The 23,251-nt window shown below is 55.6% G+C and overlaps 5 protein-coding genes across 5 annotated transcripts; 2 read left to right on the top strand and 3 right to left on the bottom strand.

Annotated features, from left to right (window-relative positions):
• Positions 1 to 534: 534 nt before the first annotated feature.
• On the bottom strand, positions 535 to 2,255 carry CH63R_06298 (Major facilitator superfamily transporter; the record flags this gene model as incomplete). Its single annotated transcript, XM_018301273.1, has 2 exons — positions 535 to 1,492; positions 1,570 to 2,255. The coding sequence occupies 2 exons, from the start codon at positions 2,253 to 2,255 to the stop codon at positions 535 to 537; spliced, it is 1,644 nt and encodes a 547-aa protein (XP_018159123.1).
• Positions 2,256 to 9,292: 7,037 nt separating this feature from the next.
• CH63R_06297 (uncharacterized protein) lies at positions 9,293 to 10,312 on the top strand (the record flags this gene model as incomplete). The annotated part of the gene is made up of 1 exon (XM_018301272.1): positions 9,293 to 10,312. One exon carries the CDS (start codon positions 9,293 to 9,295, stop codon positions 10,310 to 10,312), a length of 1,020 nt encoding a protein of 339 aa, XP_018159122.1.
• A 4,582-nt stretch (positions 10,313 to 14,894) lies between these two features.
• Positions 14,895 to 16,244, top strand: CH63R_06296 (Set domain-containing protein 5; the record flags this gene model as incomplete). Its single annotated transcript, XM_018301271.1, has 4 exons — positions 14,895 to 15,164; positions 15,228 to 15,469; positions 15,519 to 15,869; positions 15,929 to 16,244. 4 exons carry the CDS (start codon positions 14,895 to 14,897, stop codon positions 16,242 to 16,244), a joined length of 1,179 nt encoding a protein of 392 aa, XP_018159121.1.
• A 1,587-nt stretch (positions 16,245 to 17,831) lies between these two features.
• On the bottom strand, positions 17,832 to 20,898 carry CH63R_06295 (Fungal specific transcription factor; the record flags this gene model as incomplete). Its single annotated transcript, XM_018301270.1, has 4 exons — positions 17,832 to 19,002; positions 19,059 to 19,807; positions 19,867 to 20,614; positions 20,675 to 20,898. 4 exons carry the CDS (start codon positions 20,896 to 20,898, stop codon positions 17,832 to 17,834), a joined length of 2,892 nt encoding a protein of 963 aa, XP_018159120.1.
• A 1,031-nt stretch (positions 20,899 to 21,929) lies between these two features.
• On the bottom strand, positions 21,930 to 22,892 carry CH63R_06294 (uncharacterized protein; the record flags this gene model as incomplete). The annotated part of the gene is made up of 1 exon (XM_018301269.1): positions 21,930 to 22,892. The coding sequence occupies one exon, from the start codon at positions 22,890 to 22,892 to the stop codon at positions 21,930 to 21,932; it is 963 nt and encodes a 320-aa protein (XP_018159119.1).
• Positions 22,893 to 23,251: the final 359 nt, after the last annotated feature.

The raw sequence follows: 23,251 nt of genomic DNA, 5'->3' as shown, positions 1-23,251 counted from the left end.
GCACCTTTGCTCGGGCTAAACTTGGATGGCGTTTCTCGACAACGCAACCAACCGACGGAGTATTGGTTGATCGACGTGCTGGTTTCCCGGCTTGCCGTGATAGATAGCCCAAAGAGAAACTTAAGATGGTGTAGATCTGTCGATCCATGCTCTTGCAATGGCCAAAGCGCTTCCAACTTCGGACGGGATTCCACCTCACCATATCCTGTTGGCTGTAGACCGTCAATGCACCATCGCGGGCTTTGTGCAGGTCCCATGTTGCCGTCGATAGATGGCGCGACCGGCTTATGCATTGCTTGATGGGTCACGAGTGAATAAGGAGTGTCAGAGCGAACTCGGTTCGTAGTCCAAAGCAATGCTGCTGAGAGATTCCTGTATTTTCTGCGCAACCTCCAGTAACAATCTTCTAGTATATCTCATTTATTCCTAGTAATTCATCGCTCTAACACGTCCATCCATGGTATCGCCGGGCGCCAAACTGAATCGAGAAAAGGAAAATCTTTTTAAGAAGAGGGAAGGGGGGTAGCTTGCTCATCAATGAGCTCGAGGCTCGGCCCCGGCATCATCGCCAGACGCGTGCGCGCCCTTGCCCTCCGGCGGCGGAAGCCTCACAAAGAGAAGCAAGCCCAGGGCAGCGATGCAGAAACCAGCCACGCCCACGTACGGCAATCCGATCCAGAGGCCCCCGAGCCTCATACCCAGGCCGAAAAGCCCTGCGAGCATGGGCTCTGTGAACGTCATGCCCACCGTCTCGACGACCGAGATAATGGAGTACAGACGCGTTCGGTGCGCGGCGTCGACGTACACGGCGCATAGGCTACGCACGTAGCTGCCCCAGCCCGAGCCAAGAGACAGGATCGCGAGGCCGCCGATGAAGGCGCCGATAGTCGGCGATGCGGCCATGCTCAGGGCGCCGAGGAGAAGCGCGACGGACGACACGCGGGCGAGGAAGAGGTCGCGTCTGTTGTCATCAGTGAAACGCAGGGGCTCCGGCGTCTTGGGGGAGGCGAGCAGCTTCGAGACGCCCGGCAGGATGGCGACGATGGTGAAGAAGACGCCAAGGCCGTAGAGCGACAAGAGATAGCCCGTCTGGGACAGCGAGACGTGGTAGCGCTTCGAGGCGAAGATGGTCATGAACTGTAAGGTCGACAGCACAACTGGGTACGAGCTGAGCGTCGCCACGAGCAGCATGACGAGGGAGGGGGACGCGAGGAGGCTCAGAGACTCCCGGAGGCGGTGGAGCGTGTGCTGGATGGTGCCGACAACGGGCGACTCAGCCTCGGGCTCGTCGGCGATGGGGTCCGGCAGCACCTGGGCCGCCGTCTTGGTCTCCGGGATGAGGTGGATGGTGAAGAAGAGCGTTGCGAAGCCGGTAAGGGAGATCCATTCAACAACCCAGGGTCCGGTCCTCTCCATCATCCACCCGGCGACGGCGGGGGCGAAGAGGTTTCCGGCCATGGACGACAGATGGACAGCCATGAACTTTTTGGCCCTGTTGCGAGAGGTCAGCAAGAAGCGTGGGGGAAGGGGGGGGGGTTCGCATCAGAGGGACCCGTAGAACACACGGACCTGTTTTCCGAAGTCGTGATATCCGAGAGCATGGAGAAGACGACGGCGGGCAGCACGGCGTTGCCACCGCCGATGACCAGCAGGAACGGGCCGAGCCACATGGCCTTAAGCGGGATCGTCCTGGGAAAGGCGCAGACGACGAGGAACCACAGCTGGCCGAGGACTATGCCCAGCACGGCCATGGAGAAGACCCATTTCCGGCCGAAACGATCGGCGACGATACCCCAGGGGAAGGCAGCGGCGGCACCGATGGAGGCTTGCAGGGCGCTGTAAACGGCGAAGAGCATGGCGACCTTTGACTGGATGGCGTCCTCCTTGCAGCGGGCCTCGTCGATAGGGCCGCCATGCTCCGAGTGCAGCACGCCGTAGTACTCCCGACACACAATGTCCTCGACCTGGCGGGTGATGGGGATGACCCAGAGGCCGCTGGCACCGGCGCCGAGGACGATGATGGCGCAGAAGATGGCGGCGATGGCGTCGGCGTTGTGGACCTTGGGCACGTGGATGGCGGCGGCGTTGAGGAGGGAGTCGGTCCTGCTGCGCCCGGCGCCGGGCCTCTTGGAGGAGTCGCCGGCAATGAGCGGGGTAAACTCGGTGGCGTTGTGGGCGTCTGTCGATGTCCTGGACGGCGTGGCGTCGCCGATGATGGTGTCGTCATCGGAGACGGGATCGGTGTGTGGAGGCATCTCGGGCGCCGTGTGATGTGACGGGAGGGTTGGAAGGTCTGGTTTGTGGTTGTGTGGTTTTGAGCCAAGCAGGCCGAGGCAGCTTAGCGCAGTGAGGACTGGGGAGAATAGTGATCGAAAGAGTGAAAGGAGGAGAGAGTGTGCGGGCGGCTCCAACACATATGAAGGGAAATGCCAAGTGAGATGGCCGAGGTAGAGAAAGACAGCAAAATGCCTGAGAATGAGAGACGTGTTGCGCAATCCTATCCCTGGTCTGGGGGAGGAGGACGCGATGCCCGATAGGTTCAGACACGCAGTCTGAACTCTGAAACGAGCGAGAGCTCTCGACCTCGCTCCCTGGGCAAAAGACGACGAACCGACGAATCGTTGGCGCGATAAGAGCGTGCTGACGACGGGCGACCGGGGTTGTCGTGGAGGGGGGAGAAGGAGGAAAAGAAACGAAATGAAGAAGATAGGGGAAAAGTAAGACGGATGAACTTTGAAGATGAGATGAAATGAGTTGAGATGAATACAGGTACGCGTTTGTGTGTGTGTGTGTGGATGAGAATGAGTGAAGTGAGTGAGTGGAACTTTTGGATGCGCGCGGCCTGCCTAGCTACAGACGAACGATTTGCATCGATTTGCGCGGATGATGAGCCTCGGAGGGGGAATGGAAAAGAGAGTGACGCGCAACGACGGCAGCAGTGTGTGTCGTCATCAACCAACGTGAAGGAAGAGGAACGAGTGACATCAAATAAGAAAAAGGGCAGTGAAACCAATTGATATGTGTAAGTATGTATCATGGGCCGCCCGCGGGTTCCCGCAAACGCGACGGGATGTCCCAGATGGCCTAGGGCTCCCCCGAATGAGGTAGTAATGAGTCGCTTTTCAGAAACCCGGTTCTCAACGATGTGGCTGAACGGCGTTTATGTCCAGTACAGGGGGTTCTGGAGAAGTTGAGCTGAGAGTTTTGACTGTGTCTCATTCTCACTCTCACTTTCACTCTCATTCTCACTCATGGACAGAGTAGAGTGCCTGAGGGAGAGCGACTAGTTAGCGATGAATACGTCGGCCGCTCAAAGTCGACGTGTATCAAACCCAACCGCCGTTCGTCGACGAGTCCCTCTGACCCTCCTCGAGCCTGGCGTCATGCCCAGCCATTTATCAGCTTCTAGATCGGGAATGGCGCCCAAAGTCGAGCTTTCAATTTCCTAAACAGGGCATCAGGTCCCTCTGCATGTTCGAACGCCGGGCGCCTCCCCATTGGGCACTGTTTTATGGTCTCCCTCTCTCACTGTCTATCAACTGACGTGGCCCTGAATCAGTGCGTGCGCGGCGGCAGGGGGGGTTTGTCGTCGTCGCGTATTGACTCATGAACTAATGTACGGTAAGCAGCACTTTTGCAACGGAAAGCATACGCAACATAAGCAATATGTTGACAACGGAAGTCGGAACTCGTACAATTCATCACCGCGTACCGCCTGTTCATGTGCCAACTGTTGAGTGAGCATCGTTGATGCGTTGCCCAACATCAGCGGCTCTCTTGGACGAGGATCGGAGTCTTCAGCCTCGGCGGTAATGAAGAACACTCATACAGGTAAGGCAGACTCACGTCGTACGATGTCCGTCCAGGTCGCACAAAACAACCGACGATCCGATTCAAAACTCAACTCACGTGCCTCGAGGTTGTACACACAAGGGTTGGCTGTTCCAACGAAACCGGCGCCTCCGCCCCCAAACCCATCGAAACCGAGTCTCCAAGCCTCTCTGTCCACATCTTTGGCATTTCACAAGTGATACCGTCCGTTCGTTCGGAGGTTCCAGCGACCTGTCACCACACGTGTCTCGCCACAAATACCCGCCGCCGCTCGGTCTGGCAGACGGCCCTATACTCGATGCTTTCTGAACGGTCTGATGGGGGAGGGGGACACGTTTGACTTTCCGTCGACCGACACTTTCCCGCTGAATGCTTCGACGGAACTCTATTTTAAAAATGAGACAATGGGTTTCGCTTCGCGGGTCTGGCCTGGTCGGTATCTCTGCGCGAGCCTACGGCGGTGCCGGCATGACAACGATTGACCACGCATGGAAGCCTTACGGTCTCTGCTTGCCAGGGCAAAAGAAAGCTCACTCTGCCGTTGCAGTTGAGCGGATTGGCGGGCCAGCGAAAAGTCACCGGCGGCCAGTCCGGTCGTGGGGGCTGGACGGCTTCGCTATTTACACAGGAGATGAGATGCACGGGTGCACCCGGCGCGTCGAAGGCCATCGCCGCGACGGCGTTTTCCGGTGTCATGGATGGATCGTCCCGAGCGCGCGGTTGGCACATTCGTCGAGTTGATGTGAGGCCATCGCGGACTCGACTTTAGATTGATGTGCCACGATATGATGGCACGTATACGGCGTCCGAATTGACGACCACCAGCCCAGTGTCAACGCCGCTCGCATTAGTCCGATCTGTCGACGCCCCTCAGGGTACCGAGTACCAACGGAGTGAGAGGCTGGGAACGAGAATTTGGGACCCAGAGTCACTTAGAGGCGACACATCGAAGTGACGAGCTGCTCCAGATCGAGGGCGCCCCAACCGAAGCTCATTTCGTTGGTCACAGTGATCCAGCCAGGCGTCGGTCGGGTCCAAAGGTGTTAGGAAAAAGACGCGCCTGCGGATACCCTCGGTTTCAACGCATCGAGCTTCCCGGCTGGCTGTACCAGGTCCCTCCGTCGTGCCATGGTCTCCGTAACCCGACAGGTCGCTTAAACCCAGTGTTTGGTACGGCCTCATTCCCGACGTTTGGGTTATGGTGATTGCGAAATCTCCCCCCCATCGGTCCCCTCTCTCCCATTCCCGACGGGGGACCTTTTGTGGACTCGGCGAGGGATCCAAGACCACACGCCTGAATGTAACGATCTCATGGGAGTGAGCGGACCGCCTACTCAGCCCTCCCTGTCGGGGATCCGTTGACGGTCATGGTATATAAAATGAGACGCTCGGTTGCTGGAGATTGAGATGTGGGAGATCAACTATCAATAATCCATTCACGCACACCCCTGGCGCCAGCACCCACTGGCCGCGTCGGACCTCACTCCGTCGACCGCGTCGAGCCTGCGTCTTGTGACCGAGATGCGCTGCAGTCTTGACGTGAGCAACACTAATGGCCCCGTAGACGTACCCAAGTATGTGGCGTCGATGGTTGCGTTGCGCAGCAGGAGACAATCAAGCAAACAGGCGAGCAAACATGCAAGTGACCTGACCTACAGGCGTATCCATCCTTTTCCCCATTCTCCCGACTCCCGTCTCCTGTCTTTCCTCTTGTTCCCTCTTGTTCCCTCTCTTCCCTCCTTCATGGCGCCCCTCTTCAGGCTGTTCTCCCACTTGTCCTCCCGTGCCCCCTCTCTCCCTCACACACACACACCCTCGCTTCCTTGGAGCCTTGCCCGCTAAGGATCTAGTGCAATTTCTTAAATCCAACGGGCCCTTCCTAGCGGGCTGACAAGCTTGTGTGTTTGGCTGCGGGCGGATCAACGGGTGGTACACAGTCGGACAACGGACGAACTCGCGATCGAAATCAAGCGAAGCCGGGTGACGGGCCAGAAGCGGGAATCGCGCCGGCGCCCGCCCATCGGCCCGCTGTACGGGGGGCGGGCGGGCCCAAACAATATGAATGCACTTGCCTAGGAACGAAGAGGGGGGGGGGGGGGGGGGGGGGGGACTGGTAACTGCGTTGGTACATGCCTCTCTCTTGCGCAGTGCGGCTTTGCCCCATCTCGGTCAAGATGCCTGGGTATCGTCATTAAATGGGAACCAAGATGAACCCAGATGAACCAAGATATGCGGGTGGCGTGTCTGTGATACTTGTGCGGGTGTGTGTGTGGCCATCGACCAGAGAGGCCTGGCATCCGCCCTTTTCTTTCTCTCTCTCTTCCTGTTCCGATCTGGCCTGCATAATAACCGATATGACAAACGAGCGATTTCGTTGGCGGCACAGCAATCTTACAGATGGATGACCAACTCCGAACTCCCGCGCTCTCGCTCTTGACGACAAAAAGCGACGACGACGACGACGACGAAGAGGACGCCGGAGCGAGGTCCGCTGTCTCTCAAGTTACACATTTTTGCCTCTCTTCTCGCTTCTCATCGCCATTCTCGTCGTCGCCGCGCCCTTCCAAGGCCACCAAGACCGATTTGCGCCCGTCGAGCCGCCGGGCTGAAGAGAACGAAAGCAAACATCCTCAATGGATCGTGCCATCTTTCATCAGGCTATTTATGTGGAGAATGACATACCGCGATCCCGGAACAAGAAGGACGAGGGCCTGAGCGGAGGGTTAAACCCCCGGGCCTGGTTGACCACCAAGATTGTTTCCCCGAATGGGGTTTCCGTGACATCCCCAGGTCAGTCTACATGATGGTCGAGGGGGGGTCGTCCGCACAAGCAGCCTCTCCCTCTCCCCTGCAAGACAGAAAAGGGATGGGAATACAAGATCTCTGCGAGCAGGCCCGGGGATGCGGGCAACGGACCGGGCACCACATAATACCCATCCGTCCTCACCCCACTGTCATCAAGGAGCGAGCCTCCCGAGCCCCAGAGACCCAAAAGAGCTTCATGGGTTGTCTTCCGAGTCATCCCTGGTACCTCAGCTGCGCGTCTCATTCGTAAATCGTGTCCGAGACCCAGGGAAAACCCAGGGGCCCGGATGCATGCGTCTGTTGCCCCCGACGAAAAACGCCCTGACCAACCCTTGTTTTGATGTGATGCTGTTGGTTGTGACGTCCCAACCATCCATCATCCATGTTCCCGCCAGAGAGTGGGATTCGAATCAACCGACTCGATATCCCTCGACGTTGGCGGAGACCATCATCGCCAACCTTTGTTTGCGACTCTGCTCCAACAGGACTACCAGGGTTGGAATTACCAGGGAGGGGGAGGGGGAGGGGAAGGGCGGAGGCACCTTTTCTCAACTGGGGTGCCTTTTTATGCCATTTCACCTAACCTCCCGTCCACTGCGTTGTACGCCTAGCAAAAACGCCTTGGGCACTTCCTGGGATGTGACGAGAATTCCGGAATACAATGGCTCGCTCATCACACTCGTCACACATACGAGACGCCGTCACGGCCGCGCAATCTCCCTTCTCCCGCTCACCAACACGGCCGTATGCAGTTTGCTCGAGGCAACACTGTGGCAATTCGAGCAGCAGACGGTGACTGGCGGAAACTGTGGACCGAGGTGCGTCTGTCCCTCCGTAAAGTAACAAAGACTCCTCTTCTGGCTGGAGCAGAACTGCTGTATAAACGCTGCAGGGGATGATTTCCAGATGCTTAAGGATGTATTGCGTAACTTCTCAAGGTTGTGCAGGTTGCCTGTCACCATCTTCTTCTCCCGTTTCGTGGCGTCGGAGCGTCAACACCATTGCCGCTCTGTTGACAGCTTCGAGAACAACGGCCAAGTGCGTCAGAACCAACGTCCATATGGCTCGGAGATGCTCAAGTGTTCCCGATATACCTCGGAACCCCCGTAGAGTAGGAAAGTTGTATAATTTTCAGGATGTAACCAAACAGCCGTCTTGGTGATGTATCGGTCAGCGTCGCCGTCTCGCACTTCCTTCATAATAATTTCACCACGGAGACTTAAGCCCCACGTCCAACGATGAAGGCGTCGGAGGGGCCACTCACAACTTACAGCAATGACCTGAAGATGACGATGATCATTTGGCCTGGCCGTGCCCTGGACCACGGCTCGATTCCGACATCTCACGACACGGGAGCATGTCATCGGCAGGAACACGGCAACAGGATGGGACAAAGAGACCAGCCCTATCTTGTACACACCCGGACTGACCCTCTTATCTGCTACCTCTGTCACACGCAGGTCCTGGAATCCAGAAACTGCAAAGGCATTGCGGTACCAGGACCCCGGACGGGCTGCGAGTACCCAGCATCCGGATTCACTTGGGGATGAGAAGAACATCAATCCCTCCCTCCTCCCCCCTTTCAAGGGCCGTTGGATGCTCATCGCCAGGACCCCAACGTCCCTGAACATTTTTCTTTTTCATCATGTCAGTTGAAATGGCCGACTCTCCACTTCTTCCCTCTCTGGCGTGATGCCAGTGCCCTGGCAGACCATCCGGCCAAGCGTCTCTGGACTCGATAACTCGGCCAGAGCTGCGTCCAACCTTGGCGAGCGCCCCTTCGATCTGCAACTGCAAGGGCAGCCCTGTCCGGCCGGTGAGCCAGGGAGTTGCCTGCGGTAGGCCCTCGAGCCAATGTAAGGAGACCTCGTCTGGAGAGTCAACAGGAACACGCGTCTACGCAAGAGCGCGGAACCAGAACACTGGTCCCGGCTTCCGCTGTGTTTTCGTTGTGCTCGCGCCTCTTACACGATGGTCCCATGATACTGGAGCGTTGTTGACGATGAAGATCTATCGGGACCCAATCATATTGGCCGTAGACTTATGCAAGATGGGAGGGTCGAGGGAGGGGGGTGTGTGTGAACAAAGCCCACGTCTATGTTCATTGTCCAGTCCTGGCGATCCAAAGAGGTATGTTCATGGGGTTCTGATGCATTATCCGCAACTTACAAGGCTCCTTTCCCCCTTGTAACGTCTGTTGCCATTGCTGCTGTATGTGCTCGTCTTGTCTCCCCTTACCTCACACACATACTCTCTCTTGTTGGACTGCAGCCTGCAGAGCATGGTCTTCTCTAGTCCATGCTTGACCCCAACTCTTTTCTCCCTGATTCTGGATGACGCTTGTTCCGATATTAGTGGCACCCCGGTCTTTAATCAAGTAGTCCACGATCCTGGTTTTGCCACTGTATAAGTCAGCTCGTCTCCTCCGGCCTCCATCTGTGTATGTGCGTGATATCTCCTCCATCTTTCTAATACTACACTCTGTTGTTTTTTCCAACCATACAGAAGAAACTGGTCAGATGTGAGTCTTGCTCTATTACACCTGCTTGTCCATCTTGTCTGACACTTGCCAGAACATCCCGCGTCTCTGTGCAACTACAGCTCTGCCCAGCAGCTCACACAACAACGATACCAAAACAAACTGCGGTACACCGCTATGGCCGTCACAACAGAAGAAAGATTAGCCCGGATGCAAGGAGCTTGGAAAGCTCCATCGACTCCTTCTGTTACCTCGGTGGCTTCGACCGTCCCGATGGCCACAAAGCGACGCGCAGCTTCATCCACAAGCACCACCGCCACCACCACCACACCCGCGAAGCGTCGCAAGAGCTCCAAAACCTCACCAAAGCGTGGAAGCACCTCCGCTCCCTCTCCACGCCGTCGCAAATCCGCCAGTCCGCTTATCCCGGCCCTTCCCGCCGCCCAAAAGATCCCGAGTATGCTGCCCGTCCGCGCCTTGAGTCAGGCCCGGACGTACCACGACTTCTCGCACTTCTTCTGGGCCATGAACGCAGAAACGCGAGGTAGGATTCTTCAAGAGATCAGAGAACCCGACGTGACCGACGAGAGTTGGTGGCGTGACCATCACTACCACCCCCTGTACGCCACTAAAGCATTCAAGACTACCTTCCTCGTCCTCGCCGAGAGAGGTTGCGGCGAGAAGCTGGACCAAGTAACGGCGGCGGATGCCATGAACGAGGGCGAGCCCAGGCATAGCAAGACGAACTCGAGCGCTGATGAGGCCGAGGATCCGCGGGCGAGCCAATATGGATGCTACCGCTGCTACACGCTCCAGCCCGAGGCGGCGTTCGAAGCCAAGCCGCCGTCCGTCATCCTGCATCCCTGCGGCCGCCTCACAATACACGACAACAAGCAAGACCTGCCGGTCTTCCGCAAGGGGGAACGCCTCCTCCGGAGGTACTGCATCGAGTGCGGCGTCAGGGACGGACTGTATCCAGACAAGGCCCTGGTCACATCGATGACCGACCAGAGGTGGTGGGTATGCGAGTGCCGACGCACGCACTTGGTGTCGCCCAGCGACTTTGACATCGAGTGCCGACGCTGCCTCGGGAAAAGTGGCTTCAGGCCGCCGGACAACGAGAGTGCAGAATTGATCCCATTAGTGGGCCATTCTCGGGAAGGGTGGTACCACCGGGTCCGTCACTCAGTGAACTGAGGTGGGAGGGCGTCTTGTTGTGTAAAGATAATGTAAGGCATGGGAGCCGCCAAGGGACGGTGGCTTGTAGTGAAGGTGGAATGTTTGCGTTGCTAGCAGCTAGGGTCATCCGCCGTTGGAGCTTTTGGAAGAGACCGGTGTCGGGAAATATGGCCAAAGAAGTGACTGGAGTTGGTCGTACTAGTGTTCCTCGGGGGGGTTCTTGGAATGGGTAATCATGCTCCCAGCTGCTATACAGCATACGATTGGAAGTATCGGAAGGATACACGCGAGGGAGAACCGGCCAGAGGAAAATACCACTTCGTCGGTTGTCGAAGGCATGTTGGGGGGGGGAGGTCGTAAGGCACTACTAGGTCAGGAGGGGTTGCTTTTGCCTGCGAATTTGAATCGTTCGCTGTACTTAAGAGAGTTTTGTAGTGTTTGTATGGAATAGAGGAATAGAACAATAGCCGTTTGTTGAGTTTTGAGTCTTTTCTCCTTTTCGCAGGGTTGCCCCCTCATCGTTCTTGAATCGAGCCATCCGTGTCCTGTCTCTGTCTGTCTGTCTGTCTGTCTGTCTACCAACGCTTGTCTAACCTGTGTATCTTCTACTCTTTATGTTCGTCATATGAGCCGGTCCCTGATCGCCTAAAGTTGGCGGTGCAGCTCGACGACCGCCTGTCTAGTTGTACCCGGATCGTCCCTTGGGCGAGACGCCTTGGTCGCGAGTCCGGTTGTAGCCGCTACGGCCCAGAGGAACCTCCCGTTGCCTCTCGTTGCTTGATGTTGTGACGCAATGGGAGCCTTCGCCGAATCTCCCGCTGGATTTCGGGTGTCTTGGCTGACCAGAGCTCGAGTTGCTTGGTCTACTTGAGCGCCTAGAGTCCATTGTGTTCGTCCTGGGCTTCTGAGGTTAGTGGAGTGGCCAAGTCGGGTGAGATTGCGTGGCAGTATTCACCTAGAGCAATCTTCCCCGCTGGGCAGTCCTTTCTGAGCAAGTAATATTCCTTCTGCGACGGTTGGTCAATGCGTTTGATGATTACAGTTGGAAGAATTTGGATGGGTTGAGAGTGAATGTGTGAGCAACAGCTGTCATTCTTATACATAGTGGTGTAGTTGAACACGAATCATTGATCCAATGATGGAGGGCCGTTGATGAATTTGTAACCCAAGAAGATGAGACTCGTCCGTGGCTTGTAAATCCCTCACTGCCTGGCAGGCCACACCTCAAAGAGAGTTTGGAAGCACAGAAGCATGAGCGTGGATGACATGGTTGGCATCCCATCGCATCGTGTGGTCAACGAAGTGCCGAAGGAAGGATGACTGTACGGCAGAAGAAAGAAAACTCGCGCCTGCAGTGAACAGCCACTTGACATGTGCCGCGCATAGGCATGGTGTTTCCATCTTGTTGAGACTCGGCCGAGGATGCATCCCTCGTCTGAACCTGGGACCAAGCCGCATGTTTCTTCTGGCAAAGACCGGGGCCTTCTTTCTAGCTGCATTCGAAGTTCGGGCATAGAAGCCGGACGGAACGACCACGAGCAGTGCGAGGGGGGGGGGGGGGCTGAGCGAGGTGCTTCCCTTCTCGGCACCAGAACTGGCGAAGTAGAGCCCCTCGCACAAACGGAAGAGAATCATATGCCGGGGTCTGGGCATTTAGGTAGTGTGTAGTGCGGACAAGAAAAGCTTCAACGGCACGTTTACGATTGAACCCGGAACCCTTCCGAGAGGGCAGAGGGAAACAAACGCAAAGTTTGGACCGTCCGCCTGCCACTCAACCGATGAGGCTTGAGTTTTGGGCATGGTAGACCATGCTAACGGCGTACGGCACGCGGGCCGGGATGGTGGGAAGCTTGTTGCGTTCTGAAGCTCGAATACATCGTAGCTCCCTCGTCCCCGTCCTCGTCCTCCCCCCCAGAGCCCCTTCTCGGCAAGCGTGCGGTGGGTGGGTCCTCAGAGTCTGTGAGTCCAGAGTATCAGTGCTGACGGCAGTGTTCTCAAGACAAACCTTCAGTGCCAAAGCCGAATGGGCGTTGGGGCGTCTCATCAGGTTTGGGAAATGCAGTGCGAAGGGAACCAAAAAGGCGGCTGAGAGTTTGAAAAACGGATACCAGGGTCCGAGTCGCACCGCCGGCTCACCGGAGCCGAGACCCACTCTCTCGGTGTGCTCTCACCGAGAAAGTACGTATCCTCCGGCCAGTCTACGTTTCACGCACTCGCACTTTCTCTCATCCGCTTCCTCGCTGCGTTCCCTGGCGTGGCTGGTCCTTACACTATAACCCAAATCTATCCTACATCGCCTTGGGAGAACCCTGGCCCTTCAGCATAGACATCAGTAAACTCAACACATAGAATTGTACGTTAGCCATCGCATTGTACTTCCATTTCCACGTGTGCTCCAGCTGCAGAAGAAGCCTCGGAGGCACACGAGACGCCATCCCGCATAGTGCTCGATTCAAACATGGGTGGCCTTGTTCTATGGCTTACCCAAATGATGCTGTCAGTGCGCGATACCATGTTGTGCCCCTGTGGGCCGGAAGGATCGTTCTTCCAAGTCAAAGCGCAAAGCATTGCCTTCAAAACTCGTGGCAGGGATGGCATATCGGCACGCATCCACATGTTGTTCCCACCGGATGGCTCCCCGACGACCAAACATGGCGAATATCAGAGGATACTGGCTCACTGCTCCCGACCACCACGGCCTCCTCACGGTGTCTGGCTCACTCTCGAGTCTCGGTAACGTTCCTTCTGGCATCATAGGGACGACACCGACGGCAGAATCTTGTCAGACTCATTTTTCCCAGGCTGTTGTGCCTCGCCGGTTTGCCAGAATTCTGTGACTGTTTGAAGCAATCAATGCCCAAATTTTGCCGATGATTCCTCTCAAGGCAGTGCTAGGAGCGGCACCTGTCAGAATGGTTACCGGTTCCCACGAGGCTTGGCCCTTTCTGCTTGGGCTGGCTCAGCCGTATAGGGGACTGAGCGGTGCCGTGTTCTGTTTGAAACGGGAGCGGTGCCCGATTTGTTGAGGAAACCCTGCGACGCTGCGACGGCGCCCCGAGCGACGGATGACAAACGATTCGATGAACCGTTGCATCCTGTGGCCATGGAACGCCAAACCACCCTCCGGGTTTCCCAACAGATGTTGTAACTGCGCATAATGCATGCGGGTCCTGACTCTACAGGATTCGGCCTGATACTCTCTGCAATGTCGGCACCTAGCCGTGTTGGTGTGGCTCATGGATAGCTGGCCGGCTGTTGGCAGCTTGAAATGGGTAGGAAAACGGCACAGGAGGATTTGCCGGATAGAGACCCGGCGCTGAGCTGACATGTCTGAGCTTGGAATTTCAAGTGGCCGGGACTTTCTGGAATCTTCTTGTTGAAGGAAACTCGTGAATAGGCCTCAAGACAAGATCTCTGTCACCACTGGTACCTCTACACCTTCTTTCTTACCATACCTATCTGTTGGAGAATTTGACAGAAACAAGGCGAGTGAGACCCTTGAGTCAAAGAGGAAAGGTTTAGAGAACAGCAGAGAAACAAGCTTCTATTACTTTCCCAACAATGACGCTTCTTTTCTCCCCTGTCCATTGCTGCCCTTTCTGATCATGTTGCCAGGCATGATCTTGCATCTCACAGCGTAAGCAAACCTCGTAAGAGCCCTGACCTAAACCCTTGTACCAGTTGCTGCTTTCGACGTTCCCTATTGGAAGATGCAATTACAGATCAGGAGTTGAATTGTTTTTTCTGAGTTGGACATCTTGGGTCTTGTTCAGCCTTGCCTTGTCTTTGATGCCTACAGCACACCAGTGTCAAGACCTTTGCTACCTGGAGGCTCAGAAGCAAGCTTTGGGTAGGCTCATGGAAGAGTAGACTCTGTATATTCCTTGCGTTTCTCGCAAACCGTTTCTTGCGTGTTCCTGCTGAGAAAAACATGGGTTTCTGCACAACATCGAGTTTTGTGATTGCCATCTTAGCTCTCAGCTGGGTGAGGAGGGTCTTGAACACGGGGCAGGTAAGACTACATCCATCTTACTAGTGAGGTAACTACTTGATAATCAAAGAAATACTCTCCTGCATATTTGGAAGCAATAGAAGCTGAATAGGCAACAAAGATCGGGTTCCACAGTTTGGGAAGGTATCATTATAGTTTACTTAAATTCGTCTTCAACCAGCGTGGCCCTAAAACTTCCTCCCTCCCAACATCACCAACCACCAGAAAGACATCATGAACCCTTACTTCAGCCTTTTGGTATAATTCATTTAAATACCTATGACCCTATTTTTGGCAACAAACTGGAGGCTCTGGTAAATCCTGCTTCTCTATTCAGGTACGTGGCTGGTTGTTGCCCTCATCGTCTATCTTTGCGGCTTGAACCAGCCTTCGGGTGTTGGACGAAGGCAACCGAGGTAGAATCACTGACAGGCTTGTGGAGAATTATGCAGTCTTCTTCCACTTCAAGGGCCATATTAATTGTTCTGAAGCTTTTATTCTGCGCCAGCAAGTCCGAGGGGTCTTGCCACAGAGGAACAGTCAGGTTGCCTACATGGTCGTGTCTCTTCAATCACAAGTCATCACGAGAACTCGCTTAGAGCTGACATTATGTTAAAGAATAGCGTCCTTAACGCCAGATTGAAGCAGAAAAACACTTGCGCCAAAAGCAAATTGCCTCTTGCCTCACCTGGGTTGCCGGTTCTTCAGATTCAGATGCTTCAGACTACTGGCTTCCGCTATGGTAGTCACGATGACCTCTACGTTGACATCAAGAGGCCGAACTCGAAGGCTCGAATCCCGAACCCGGGTCTTAATGGTATTCTAGATATCAACCCCGAACATGTCAACTCGATCCTCGACCTGGCTGAGCCGCTTGAGGTAAGTACCACCACTCAACTACCTGACTTCCAAAAGCTCGGCATTGACTGAAAGGTCACAAAGCGACTAAAGGATGAGCTGCGTGAGTTTGGAGCGTCCATCAAAAATATACTCCCGCCGATCGCCATTCGAGACATCACCTGGAAGACGATCTACATAACACATGGCATCTTCGTGGGATGCGAGCCGGACGAGTTCGAAGGCTACGAGGACAACGACTACCATGATGACCTCCGCTCACGTCGTTCAAGCTTCAGCACTTCCTTTTCCGACTCGGGGGATTCAAATGGAGTCGTCTTCGACAGGTAAACTCATCTTCATTTCACGTTTTCTATAATTGGCTGATTCCCTAAGAAACGATCGCAATTCTGTCGAAGCCCCAATCGTGCTTGCTCTCGCCGATTTGCCTTCCTTGACCACATTTACGGATCAGAACGGCACGAAGGAGCGCTCGGTGATCTTCGCCAACGAAGTCTTTGAGATCCGAAGATCCCTCAATACCGGCTGGGGTGCCTTCGCCCTCAAGGAACTTCACGAGGGCGACCAGATCCTTGTCGAGAAGGCTTTATACTACTCCATTCACGAAAATGTGGAGAAGTCGGTCCGGGGACTCTCGGAAAAGGAGCGCGCAATTGCGAACGACATGTACGCCTACTACAGTCGTGACGGAGAGACGCTTGAGGAAGCAATCTGGAGCACGAACTCGTGGGTGGTTCTCGTGGTTCTTATGGCCTCTGAGACCCCAAAGCTGACAAGGCATCTAGGTTCGTCACCCGTTTCCCGTTCAAACCTGACGCAGATGATATCTCCAAGCACCGCCCAGGATTCACTCAAGACGTAGCCGGCCTCTTTCCGGTTGCTGGTCGCTTCAACCACTCCTGCTCCCCAAAGATCAGCTACCGATTTCGACCCGAGCACAAGGCTCTGGTCTTCACCGTGAGCGACTGGATCATTCGAACTGGCGATGAGTTGACCATATCCTACGGCAAAGAGCCACCCGTGCTGTACTACAAGTACGGCTTCAGCTGCGAGTGTGGCTACTGCGCAGGATTTGACGCAATAGAATCTGAGTGGTGCTGAGACCTTAGTCAGTGGCGGGAAATTGAACGGGGGGGGGATCAAACGGGTTACGAAACATCTATAGAGGACGCATCTGCATACTGCATACGTAAGGATGGGCTTCGGTGCATAGGGCGATTCTGGTGCGTGGAACGGTGGAACATACAGAGCTGAGTGTGGCGATGCAGGTGCGCTTTGGTTTCAACGCGAATAGACACTCTATCATAGGGAAACGGTGTTTTCTCACAAAATACAGTATGGGAACGGCTTCTTCTCACATTCTGACCGTGCGTATTTGGTGACCTGAATGTCAAGGTTCACAACACGCATCGCTGTGCCGACTTTGGCGGCCATCGGCTAGAAATCTTGGGATGGTTGACTTCGGCCAAGTCCTTTCTTCGTGCTTGCCTCCTCGGCACACTGAGAGCTGGGAGGATTGAACATGCGTGTCTCGCTAGACGGTAAGACCTGGTCATTGGAAGTCCCCAGAATGCCGTAATGGTAAGGAACACCGGTATCACAACTACTGGCCCAACCTCCCATCAGTCTCTGGGGTTGAAATGTCCAACATCGAGTTCGTCTCACGATGAGGTGGAGAGGCGATCGGCAGCTTTGTCTTCCTCGTGCAGGAGACTTCTTCCTCGGGAGCTTGACTAGCGGGACCCAAGGGATGGGGGGGGGGGTAGAAAGAGAAGCCCCACGAGGGCCACGGCAGTGTCTTGACCGACATAGTGAACCGATTCGTAGGGGCCATGTGCGACCCCGTCTTGGTTGTGAGTTTCCCGACGCGCGCTGGTGGCCTTCTCTGTCTCCGGGCTCCCGGATACAAGTCGCCATGCTATCCACTCAGATATGGGATCAGACGCCCGTAACATCCCAGAGCCCACTCAATTATCGACCAAACGAAACTGCAAAAAAAAAAAAAAGGGGAGTCTTCCGCAACCACACGGCGTGATGTTGCGGTGAAGTTTTCTACCAAAGACAAACCCCCCTCCCCCCCTCATCATTGTCTTTCATAATCACCCTCATTCTGCTAAACTGTCACATACGACCATACCCACTGGAGAACTCGGGATCCCGTCCGCTCTCCCATAGATAAGCCAGTGAGGGCCGGATTAGTAGTTGGGTCGGTGACGACCAGCGAATACCTGGTGTTGTATGTTTTTGTTTTGTCGTCAAAAAAATACCCGCTGTGTCTTTTTCCTTTTTCCCCTCTGGCTGCTTATCTCCAGCTGCGAAGGACACGCGGGGGGGGGGGGGGTCGGGGGAGACATCGGCGACAGCAAAAACGGCCTTGGAGAACAGTGCAGCGGAAACTTGGGCTGGAGTAGGCAAGAAAGGTGGGAACGGCGAGAGTGGAGAAAGATGGCATTTCTAGAGGCGGAGGAATCCCATCAACAAACCTGGACAGATCTTCAGTCAAGACACACCCCTGGGCCGCTGAATGATGACGCATCAAAGGTAAAGAAGGCCATACAGTCTTGAGGGTGGAATCATACTTTGATGCTGTACACAAGCTCCAGAACTGAGCAGCTTACTCTCACCAGGACCGCAATTGGAGGGAGATCTGGGTGGTCATGACATAGGTTCGTTATTCATTCTGACAAACTACGCTGCACACTCCGCAAAGTCCCCTTCCTTCAAGGCATCAAGCAAAACTCGCGCCGTATCCCGATCCGCCCTCTCCTCGCCCGGCCCATTCGTAAGCTCGTTCCACGCCGTCTCGATCCACCCCGCAGGCCCGTCGTGCCCAGGCATGCCGTCAAAGTACATGCCGTCAAAGTCCCCGTCCACGCTGGCCGGCTGGTCTTCCAGGGGGAATGCCGCCAAGACCTCGGCCGCCAGACCATCAATCCCTTCCGAAGGCGGACGGTCCGCCATGTCCACATCTCCGCCGCCGTGGGCGGGGTACTGGCATTCTGTCCCTGCGGTCTGAGGGGACGTGTCGTCCGTCACGCTTTCCTGGCTATTGCCTCCCGCTGATGACGGCGAAGTAGTGTCTTCGTCTGAGGGAATGGTCGTCACTGTTCCTGGCTGCATTCGAAAGAGGTTCACACGCATCGCAGCGGCGTCAAAGTCTGTCAGTGACTCCGCAGTCCCAGACAAAGCCACGCTCATGTTTCTGCTGTCTTCTCGTTTCCGCTCGAGAAGCGCTTTGAGCGGGTTGAAGCCTCCGGTAAAGAGCCCGCGGAGGCTGACAGGAAAGTCGCCGTCCTCGGGGAGGCGCCCCTTGCTTAGAGAGAGGTCCATCGTCAGAGCGAGGCGGAGGTAAGAACTCGGTTGTGAGGCGAGAATGTCGGTCCAGTCTGCGATCACGGCACTGTCCTCGCTGGTGTCCTTGGCTTCCCCTGGCGGCGGCGCGTCTATCTGCGCAAGGTTGACGATGTGTCGGATCGTTTCGCTCACCCAGTCTACGCCATCATACTGGGGCTGGTATGTCTTCATGGCCTCGATGAGAATGTTGAGTCGGTGCTGCTTGAGCGCGGATTGTGTATTGGGGTCGAAAGATCTCGACGATGCCGAGAGCTTCACGTCAAGGATGTGCAAGACCAACGGCAACGCTGTACACGCAACGGCACTAATCGGGAGCCAACGGGCGAGGCGGAGATGAATGAGTTCTTTTAGACACTCGGTGACTCCAGACGCGGCGTCCTGGAGCTCGTGTCGGTTCTCTCCAATGATGACAAGGTCCGAGGTGGGGATCGCGTTGAAGGACGGCGCAGCTGCGGTGATGGCGAGATGAAGGACTTCATGGTGGCTAAGAACGACTCGAGAGGAGCTGGGAAATGAGGTTAGGAGTCGTCGATAAGGCCTTGTGGGGAGAGGCTGACTTACTGATAGTACATGTACATCAAGTTGGTGTACAAGATGACGGAATCGTGCTGGAACTCGTTTCCGGGAGACTTCATCCTCGCGGCGGAGCCACCTCCGAACATGGGGAATCGCAGGGTGGCGCCTTTGTACCACCCTCGCAGCGCAACCTTACACCCGCGGACCTTATCCTGCTCGTCGGCGTGCATCTCCCGACCCCAGCCCGGGCGATCATCCAGCGGGAACACAAGAATGAGAATATCGGTGAGTACGATGCAAAGCTGAACCAGCTGCTCCAAGATCTCGGCCAAGCACCGCTTCGTGCCCGGGTTGTACACCCGGCTCCGCTCGAGCTCATCCGACAAGTCGGAAAACCCGAGCATCTCATCCGAGTCAAAATTGAAATGGCCCCGTGTGATTTGCAAACTACGACGCAAGCCTAGGCCCACGATGCGATCACGGATGATGCAGCACCACCAGAGCCGCTTGAGAAGGTTGCGCTTCTTGGGCGGCGCTGTGCGGGTCGCGTAGTGGTGTGCCTCAACCATCTTGGCGTTCTGGATCGCGATGGAAAGCCAGGCCGTGTTCGATTTGCGGAAGGCCGGAGATGTGGGAGAAGACCAGAAGGAGAGAAGGAGAGCAGACTGTGAGATGGCGAGAGGGGAAGATTCGGACTCGAGGTCGTAGAGGAGCTTTGCACGCCGGTAAAATGCTGCCCGAGCGGCGCGGATGCTGGGAAAGCCAAGCGTTTTGATGGTCTGCCTGGAAACAAACTGGAGGTGATTGAATGTCAACAAGACGAAGTCAGCGATGGATCAACCGAGCAACTTACATTACAAGAAGAGAATAGCATTGCCTGGAAGACAAGCAGCGACAACTTTTCATTCGGCACATAGCCGTTGGGATTCAAACAATACACGTCCCAAAAGTCGCCCTCGTTGAGCATGGGGAGCAGCGGATGGACGTGAAGAAAGTACTGCTGCACAAACTCGTCGAGTATTGTGCGCGTTGGTATCCGCAAGCACCCCTGGAGCTCCAAGTAGTTGACATCTTGCGGCGGGATTCCGTGCAGGTTGCCCAGAGAGAGAAACGGGTAGAATGAGTAGGTGACATCTATGCCCAGACTATTTTGCTGTCCAGCAGCCCATGGTGACGAAATAACTGGGTTGTTCAACGTTACAGGAGCGAACCAGGGTGTTTCATACGTGCCCGCCGATATAGTTGGTGACGTTTCAAAATGAGCTTGCTTAGCGTGGTCATGATGATTGTGTTGTTGCTGCTGTTGCTGTTGCTGCTGCTGATTGCGTTGTTGTTGATGAGGATGACGATGGCTGTTCGTGTCGTTTGCTACCGGGCTCTTTGGCGGCGCAGTGGGCGTGGATATCGGGATGTCGTCGCCGGTGTGTGAGTGATCGCAAGATTGGGACTGACCGTTGAACTCGTTGGAAGGTACTGGCCGAGAGTCGCCGGCTGACGGCGGAGCAAGGTTGACGAGGTGAAGCTGGTCTCCATTGTCTGTATCGTACGGAGGACACGAAGGTTGTGGGTCTTCGGCGCCTTCTCGTTGTTGTGCTCTGCGACTAAGTCGACGGTCAGTGTCTGCCTCCGTGACGGTCGCGAGGAAGGATACATGAACTCACAATCTTGAAGCGCGTCCAGTCACAACACAGGTCTCACTGTCGAGGTAGCAGTTCATGCATGGACGACCACGTTGGGACACATCGCATCTCACTTTCCGAGCGCGACATGAAAGGCATGCCTTGGGAGCGCGCTTGCGGACCTTGTTCTGAGGTTTGGTCTTGGGGCCTTCAGATTGAGAGTTGATCTTGGGGCCTTCAGGTTGTACCGTTTCGGTGGATGCCATTGTCGAAAACCAAAAAGCAGACAGAGTAGAACCGAGGATAAGAGGCCGGTTGGTGGTCCCTTGAGATCCGCAGGCACAGGGGATTGGGCCGAGGTGAAGCTCGTCTATGGAGGCCGAGGACGCGACAAGTTGACGCGAAACGAGTTGAAAAAAAGCTGAGCGAGAACCCCAAATCCAGATAGATCCAGGAATGACGACGGGAGACGGGAACGCTTTGCGGGGTGTGGGGAAGAGGGGAGAGGAACAACTCCTGGGAAACTGATCAACCCTGTGGAGTTGAATTCTGGGGTTTGGAGCCGCAGCTGGAGCCGTTGACGATCCGTTGACGCTACATGTCTGGGGAGAGCATCGTCGGTGGACACGACACGGAGCTCAAGCCCAAGTTGGCATAGTATCTTACAGCACTGGAGCTTGACCAACAAGGTGCTTCGGAATGGTCGGAATTGGGCGTCTGCCTCCCTCTGCCTCTCTTTCGCTCTCTCTTTCTCTCGCTCATTCCCTCTGACTCGTCCGGCCCGCCTGCTTGGCAAAACACTAATGATCTGTAATCAACTTAAAAGGCAACGAGTTCGGAGGTCGTCTCTGGCGACAAGGACATATGCAGCTGTGTTACAGGCCCGCAGCAGAAAGTAGAGAGAGCCGAGGCACACTGCCGACTTTGACATGGCAAAAGAGAGTCAGGAGACCTGTTTGCCGACGAAGCCTGCCGAGTCCCCGCGCTTTGGCATCCCTGCAAGCTCCACGCCAGCTCGGCGCTGCAGACGAACCAGACGTGAGCAATTCATCCCCAATGCACGCTGCATGTCGAGTCATTAGCGTCATCAGTGAACGGTGAGCCCTAGCTCTTCGGAGTATTTCCGCCCCAAAACGTCAGGGGGGGGTGCACAGGAACGCGGAATTTCAAGGTTGGTGGTTGCTGCCTTTCCGGAGTCCTCGCACAAATCGTCTGTTCCTTGTAGGATGGGATGATGTATATCAAATGCATTCAGGTTGTCCGTCGTTGGCGGGATTTGCCACGAGGGTTGGACTTCTCAGTCCGATTCGGATTCCGATGACGATTCCTCGCTCTCGATCGGCTTGAAGACCCAATCGCCGTCGTCTTCCCTCAACAGACACACCTTCACGTCGCCGACGGCATCGTCCAGTCCGTTGGGGACATCCATGCCATCTCCGACCCTCGCGAGAATCGACGCGTCAATTCGACAGAACAACATTGGCAACGAATCACTCTTCCACACCGATATGCCGTCGCGGGCGCCGCTGATGATTGTGTGGAAGAGGTAGTAGATGCTGAAGATGATCAGGCCTGTAGGAAACAGCAGCCATTTCCACTCAACGATGATCATCTGTGCCATCGTGTAGGCCCGTCCGCCGTATTGGTGCCGTTGCTTGTCACGAACTTGCCCGTGGAGCCGCACCTCGTTCGTTAGGCTGAGGCTGAATTGGGAAACCCACGATGGTAGGTTACGTCGCGCGTTGTAGACGCCTTCGATCCAGTCCGACGAGAAGTTGATGATGGTGTATTGCTTCTCGTACGTTCCCTGGACCAGCGGATCGACGAATCTCCGCAATGCCGCGAGCGCCTTTCTGGAGATGCTGTATCTGGCCTCGTGTGGGACATTCATGTCTGTTGGGATGTCGACGAAGACATACTCGTCATTGTGTGCGCTGTTGCTCGTCGCGAACTGCGTCTTGTTCCAGACGTTGGTTACTGTCTGACTGGTGCGGCTCTCGGTGACTGTGATGTTGTAGCTCATCATGCAAAACCACAGCGCGCATTCCTGGGCGATCGTCTTTGTTTCCTTCCTAGTCTTCATGACCCAGAGGACGTCAAATACCGAGATGTAGGTCTGACTTGTGGAGTTGAGCCGGTGGTAGATTCCCGGCACCGTTGCCGTCCGAAACCGCTCGGTCGGCGGCGCATTCTGGCCGATGTCGACGGTAGTGCCCGAAGGTAAGCTGTACTGGCATGTCTGCGACTTGTCGGTGCACATGGTTCTGACTAACAATGGGTTGCAGTCCCCGCAGACCGCGATAGTTGGCATGATGGGCCACGAGCAATTGGTGGAGGGACATTCCACGTCGAGCTGCGTTATATCGGCAGACAGGATGCCTCTGTAGACGGCAGCTTTGGTTGACACGTTGAGAGCAGGACCTTGGGGACGTTAAGAAGTGGTTGCATCACACGGTAGGTAGCGGCGGGCACACTTACGCGGGTCCAGGCCCCGAGACACCGTGTAGTCCTACAGGTCGCTTCTCGGGGGTGCTGGGATTGGGGGATCGTCGGAATCGTTTGCCAGCATCGGTCGGCCCTCGTACCGGTAGAGCTGCTGGGAGGAGGCTTCGAGTCCGT

Source organism: Colletotrichum higginsianum, chromosome 4, assembly GCF_001672515.1.
Source record: "Colletotrichum higginsianum IMI 349063 chromosome 4, whole genome shotgun sequence".
Taxonomy (NCBI): domain Eukaryota; kingdom Fungi; phylum Ascomycota; class Sordariomycetes; order Glomerellales; family Glomerellaceae; genus Colletotrichum; species Colletotrichum higginsianum.
The sequence above is the reverse complement of the archived record's forward strand: the minus strand, read 5'-3'. Positions and strand labels throughout refer to the sequence as shown.